Source organism: Anguilla rostrata, chromosome 5, assembly GCF_018555375.3.
Source record: "Anguilla rostrata isolate EN2019 chromosome 5, ASM1855537v3, whole genome shotgun sequence".
Classification (NCBI taxonomy): domain Eukaryota; kingdom Metazoa; phylum Chordata; class Actinopteri; order Anguilliformes; family Anguillidae; genus Anguilla; species Anguilla rostrata.
In genome coordinates, this window is record NC_057937.1 from 59004361 (window position 1) to 59010360 (window position 6000).

General features: G+C 49.0%; 1 protein-coding gene across 3 annotated transcripts in view; it reads left to right on the top strand.

The window, feature by feature from the left end:
* The window catches only part of necab2 (N-terminal EF-hand calcium binding protein 2), a 156007-nt gene that overhangs the window by 7890 nt on the left and 142117 nt on the right, over positions 1-6000 (top strand). For all 3 annotated transcript variants that reach the window (XM_064337427.1, XM_064337426.1, XM_064337425.1), the window contains exon 2: positions 5864-5888. In XM_064337427.1, the coding sequence (XP_064193497.1) occupies positions 5864-5888 (25 nt within the window). The remainder of the gene's footprint in view (positions 1-5863; positions 5889-6000) is intronic.

The following is a 6000-nucleotide window of genomic DNA, read 5'->3' on the forward strand; positions in this document are numbered from 1 at the left end:
AGAGAAGCACGAGGAACGGGCGCTCGCCGCTTTTTTCTCAGCGCGTGCTATTCTGCGTGTAGCGCTCCAGTAACATGCGATCTGATTGGTGCCCGGGTCCAGTAACGTGCGATCTGATTGGTGCCGGGGGGGGGGGGGGGGGGGCGCGGGCGCGTTTCCTTTCCCAGAGCGTGTCGTCTGCGTCGCTCACATGTCCACCGGGGGAGTGTGTTTTATGAGGTTTGATGAGGGAGGAAAAACACATTACCACAGTTCCGCTATTATGAAACTGGAGCCGCTGTGCTGTATTAACATCCAGTGCTAGGGGTGGGGGGCAGGGAGGTGGAGAGGGGGGGGGGTGCATGGACGCGAAGGCAGTTATCAATCAGTGAACCCCCCCTTGGAAACCTACACTTCATCCTGCTGATACCCTGGCCCCATTGTCACAATGTCGATGATGCAACAATGAAAGTCCTGTGATGTGACCATGGGGCAATGTGATGTCATCAAATTGAATGGATGACCTCTGACCCCCTCCATAAAGACCCATCTCTCAATTTTCTATTTTGATCCCTGCTACTGTTATTTGTTCTGAACACATGTTCTGAAGAAATACACTGTAGATAAAATTTCATTTTGTTGATGCAACTGTATGAAAACTGTGGGAATGTTTTTTTTTGCTGGAAAGCCACATTGTAAATTGAACACGGTACACAGATTTTAGATTAAATCTACCCATTTTTTATGTAAGGAAAACCATTTCTCAATTTGTCACCAATATAGGACGTGACCACAGGGCCAAGCAGGTGGAACGGGGACGGGGGACGGGGGGATTCGGGGGGGATGGGGGGGGGGGGGGCAGTGCAATTGGGGCCAACTCTCCATCCATTATTGATGGAGGTGAACTTCAGAAGAGTTGTGGTGTATCCATGGAATGCAGCAAGCGACTCGACTTGATTCTCATGCTGGTTTAACCTCAACAGAGTTCAGTAGAAATGATCCATCTACACGCCCCCCACCCCCCCTCCTCTAGAGCCACTGCAGAACAAATAATCATTCCTCCCCTCATCCGCTATCGATGGCAGGCAGAGAGAGAGAGAGAGAGAGATGGGGGAGAGAAAGATAGGGGAGAGAAAGATAGGGGGAGAAGCCATGAAAACAGAAGAGGGAACAAGATTATAAAGGAGTGGGGAGCTTGACTGTTTTATCTTACTGCACAATAGTATCAATCTATCATCACAGGGAGGCAGAAGAGGCAATTTTAATATTTTTGGGCGAAACCAGTTTCGGTGCCTCTGAACTCTGAAGTCTTTTTTTTTTCAGATTTAAGGTTTCACTGAAAATCTCCCCTTCAACCTCTCTTGTATGTATTTTTTTTAATTTATTCTGAAGGTGCTTTATTAGCCTGACATTAAACAGCATCACCAGGCTAAATAACAAAGAATTAACAGCACAACCGGTAACTACGGGTTACGCTGCCAAACCCCGAAAGGTGCTGGGGAAAAAATGATTACTTTTTTATTGTAATATAATGAATATTGCCAAAACATAATAACAATACAAAGCTGGTACAGTATCCATGGATCCAGTTATGTCTGTTTCTGCTTATATATATATATATATATATATGTCTTCCGAGAATGAATGAGCAGGACGTGGTCTGGCAGTATGGCCTGTTTACTGCAATGCACTAACACCTCTATCTGGACCCGCCCTGTCTCACAGTGATCACATGACCTCTTTCCTTTGGGGGGGGGGGTGCCAGGTGTGCCTCCCTGGGGGGGTGGGGGGGTCCCAGGAATGCTAGTGTGGCTCTCTTTCCGCGGCCTGGCCCTTAGCCCTCAGCCTGTGAGGATCAGACTCTCCGACTCGCCGTCATCAGTGAGAGTCTGCTAACTCCTCGCTTCTTTTAGTGTACAATTGCAGCGTGGTGTTTTGTGGCTTCGTTTTCTGGGTCTAGTTCTCTAAGTAGCATAATTCTGTCTGATTTACAATGTGCGTTTGACTGTTATTGGAGCTGTGCTGGTGTCAGGCTTGTCGCAGTTATTATAATCACGTCAGGCGTAGCTGATCGCTGTGGTTGTTATTTTTTCATGTTTTGATTTCGATTTTTCACCAACAGCCCTCACTTGAAAAAAAACATGATTATTTCTCTCTCTCCCGCAAGCACATACACACACACACGCAAACACATACACGCACACAAGCAAACACACACACACAAGCACACGTGCATACACACACAGGCATGCACACACAAACACACATGCCTGTACACACACACAGACACACACAAACACACGTGCACACACATTCACACTGCACACATGCGTGCACTCAAACACACACACGCGATCATGCGTATGCACGCACACACTCACACAGGCTGATCTCTCACTCTCTCTCTCCATCTCTCTCTCTACCCCATTCCTCTCATCCCTCTATCTCCTCATTCTTGCCCGCTCTCAGTCTGCTCTCTCTCTTCCCCCCCCCCCCCAGCTGTCAGTAGCGAGTGGATGTGGTTGGCTAAGACCAGCAGTGATGGCTGCTCTCGGTTTCTGGTGGATCTCTGTTCCACGCTCCTCCGCTTCCTCTTCCCCCCGGGCTGTCCCGACGTCTTGTTAGGCGAGCGCCGTTAGTCTCTCTGCGTGCGGCATTTTACAGTTTCCTGTACGCGATAACAAGCCGGTTTGTCCCTGCGTGTACTCCAGCTCTGTCTCCCTTCCCTTCTCTTCGGGGAGGGGGTGTTCCTAAATCCCTATCTAGTGCGGCAGGCCCACTTAAAGATGTCTCAGAGCACTTTTTTTTTCTCTCTCTCTCCGAATTTACTACAGAACACCGGGACGGACTGGAGCGAGCGAGGAGGACGCCGCCAGCTATCCGTCTCCCAACGGTTACCAGGCTTCAGCAGGCTGATAGACTGCAGACGTTGTTCGATAAATGTTTTATTGAGCCCTTCTGGGAAACGAAGGCGTAGAAATTAGAGGGAAGCTGGGCTACGTCGCAGGGAATCTCGGCCTAAGATCGCGAAAAGCGTTTTTAGCCTGAAGCCTGTAGATTTGTGTGTGTCTCTCTCTATCTCACGTGCAGTGCACTTATGGGGGGGGGGGAGGAGGACAGCAGTAAAACACAAGGCATTATGGGACGGCTTCTAAATGAAGTTAACCGTATTCTTACATATTCTGTGGTTCCTAAAAAAACAAGAGGATTAAAAAAAAGAGGGAGGGTGACAATTAGGAACGCAGGAGCGCGGTTCTTGCGGGAGAAACGGTCTCCCGCTCTTTGTCCAATTTCATCTCGAGACTGAGCCACACCTGCATGCACATGAATGGACTGCTAATTAGAGCGTTACTGCAAAAATCTGAATTTCATTTTAGGCCGAGAGACCAAGAAAAGCCGTGTATAGACGGTTGATTGTGTGTGTGTGTGTTATCTTGTGCTTTTTTCTCGTCAGTCATCCTGAATGAAACACCCGTTTTCTTTTGAAAGTACGGCTGAGAAAACAGACTCGGCCTATCACTGGTTAGCCAGCTTCAGATTAGTCGGGCTGAAAGGAATGCAAAATGCAAAGCCGTCTTTCATTTGTGCAGACAAACGTGTACAAAATATGCACAAGTGCCATGAAAGTAAAGCTCATTTTACTTGTGACTCCAAAGTAACTACGTATTTTGAAGCAAAAGCTTAAAGCGGTGATTCACTCGCTCGAGAACATGCTAATGGCTAACGCTACTGCTAGGATGCTAGTTTAGCAAACTATTCATTTAACACATTTTTATGACATTTTACTCACTTCACTCACTCACACACACACACACACACACACACTGCACACTCCACAACATACACACACACACATGGTAAATGGTAAATGACTGCATTTATATAGCGCTTTATCCAAGCGCTTTACAATTGATGCCTCTCATTCGCCAAGCAGTTAGGGTTAGGTGTCTTGCTCAGGACACTCGACATGCCAGGGCACGTTAACCGCACCTCCGACTGCCAGACAATCGGTCTTACCTCTTGAGCTATGTGCCCCACATGCATGCACACACACACACACTTCACTCACTGGCATGCACACACACACTCACACACACAGACACACACACTCACACACTCCACACTCATACACACACACACACACACTCACACACGCGCATACACACACACACACACACACACACTTCACTCACTCACAGACACTCACTCACACACACACTCACACACACAGACACACTCTACACACTCCACACACACTCTACACACACACACACACACACACACACAAAGCATGCTCTACCCAGTTCAATAATGACTTATGGGTGCTGGAGAGAGAGCACAGAGAGCGAGGCATTGACGGTGCTGCTCGCACGCCCAGGCAACGCTGACGAGCCTCCCCCCGGCTCTGGCAGCGAGTGCGGGGCCCTGTCGACACGGGGAACCAGTAATGATTTTTTATTCTGCCTCTCACCTCTACCTCGTCTGACAGGTAGTGTTACGCGTGCCGGAGGTTTCGGGTGTCATCCTGTTTCTTTTTATGCAGCGCCCCCCTCCCCCCCCCTCCCCCCCCCATTGTTTCTTCATCTCTCACTCTCCGGCTCAGGAGAACAGTGGTTCCCCAGCTATCACAAAGCATTCTCACAGTGTCGCTGCAATGAAGTGGCATTGTTATAACATTCGAAAATCAGAGGATTTGGCCTAACGATGCCAAGGCGTTCCCAGGTTGTCAGCGTGTGTCACATGGTGTGCGGGTCGATCCGTTTAAACGTTGGATGTCAGGTCGGGCCTGTTCATTAAATTTTTTGGCACATTCACATCGCTGAGGAAGGCTTAGACTGAACTGAGAGTTGGGAGTTAGGCTGTTTTCAGCTGTGTGTGTGTGTGTGTGTGTGTGTGTGTGTTATTAGTACTGATGCTTGAACTCATCCTTAAAAATCAAATTGAAACTGGGATTGGGGAAGTCAATTACAGGCAATGGGCCATAGGGGGCGCAGTCCGCATCAGTTGGTACTGCGTAACAGTGTGTTCAAATGTATGCAGGCATGCATGCAGACAGTCACACTTGTATGTCACATCAAGCACAGTAGCCCTGTTAAATTGTGCGTGCCTGTCCTCTGGACTACCAATGCCACGGGTGTCCGTCTCTAGTCCTGGGGGGGCCGCAGTGACTGCTGGTTTTCAGCGTGTCCCGCGCACCAGCGGGTCATTTAAGTCACCGATTGGCTGAAGAATCCGCACAGCCTCTTCTCAAGGGCCTTAATTGGCAGCCGATTGAAAGGGAAAACACAAAAAGCCCTGCAGACACTGCGGCCCCCACCTGGGAGTTTAGTTTGACACCCCTGACCTATGCCTCATCCCAAATTGGCGCTATCTGTGTTTGATAGGGATCCTGGAGCAGGTGTCTGTTTTTTTAGCTGCGACCGCAGCTCTATAGCTCTGTATGTCGGTTGGTCGGTCGGTCGGTTGGTCAGTCGGTTGGTCCACAAAAGTGTCCCACCCTGTAGCGGCCACAGTTTTCGCCCCAGGAGGCTGAAATTTGGTCGATTGACCAAGAGGGGGCGTGGCGATGGGCGTGGCCTATCACAAAAAGGTGCATAACTCCCGAATGGATTCACAGATTTGCACAAGATTTTGTTTCATGAGCCAAAGAAGAGGTCACGTGTTTGTGTGAGGGTGTGTGCGTGGATGCACGCACACATGGATGCATGCGCGTGTGCGGTCGCAGCTATTGCGGATTCGCGCTTGTTTATGTATATTCTGGATCTGGCTCGCTGCTGCTTGATGCTGATTCAGGATCAGTTCTCTCTTTTATCTTGCTGATCCTGTGTCCTGTATCTCTGTTCTAATACTGACCCTGAGTCTTATTTTTTCTTTCTCGTTTCAGATTTTCCGGAGGGCTGATAAGGATGGTGAGTGCGGTGTGTCTTTACCTGTGTGTGTGTGTGTATGTGTCGCGTGTGTGTGTGTGTGTGAGTGTATGTGTGTGTGTGTGTGTGTGTGTGTGTGTGAGTGTATGTGTGT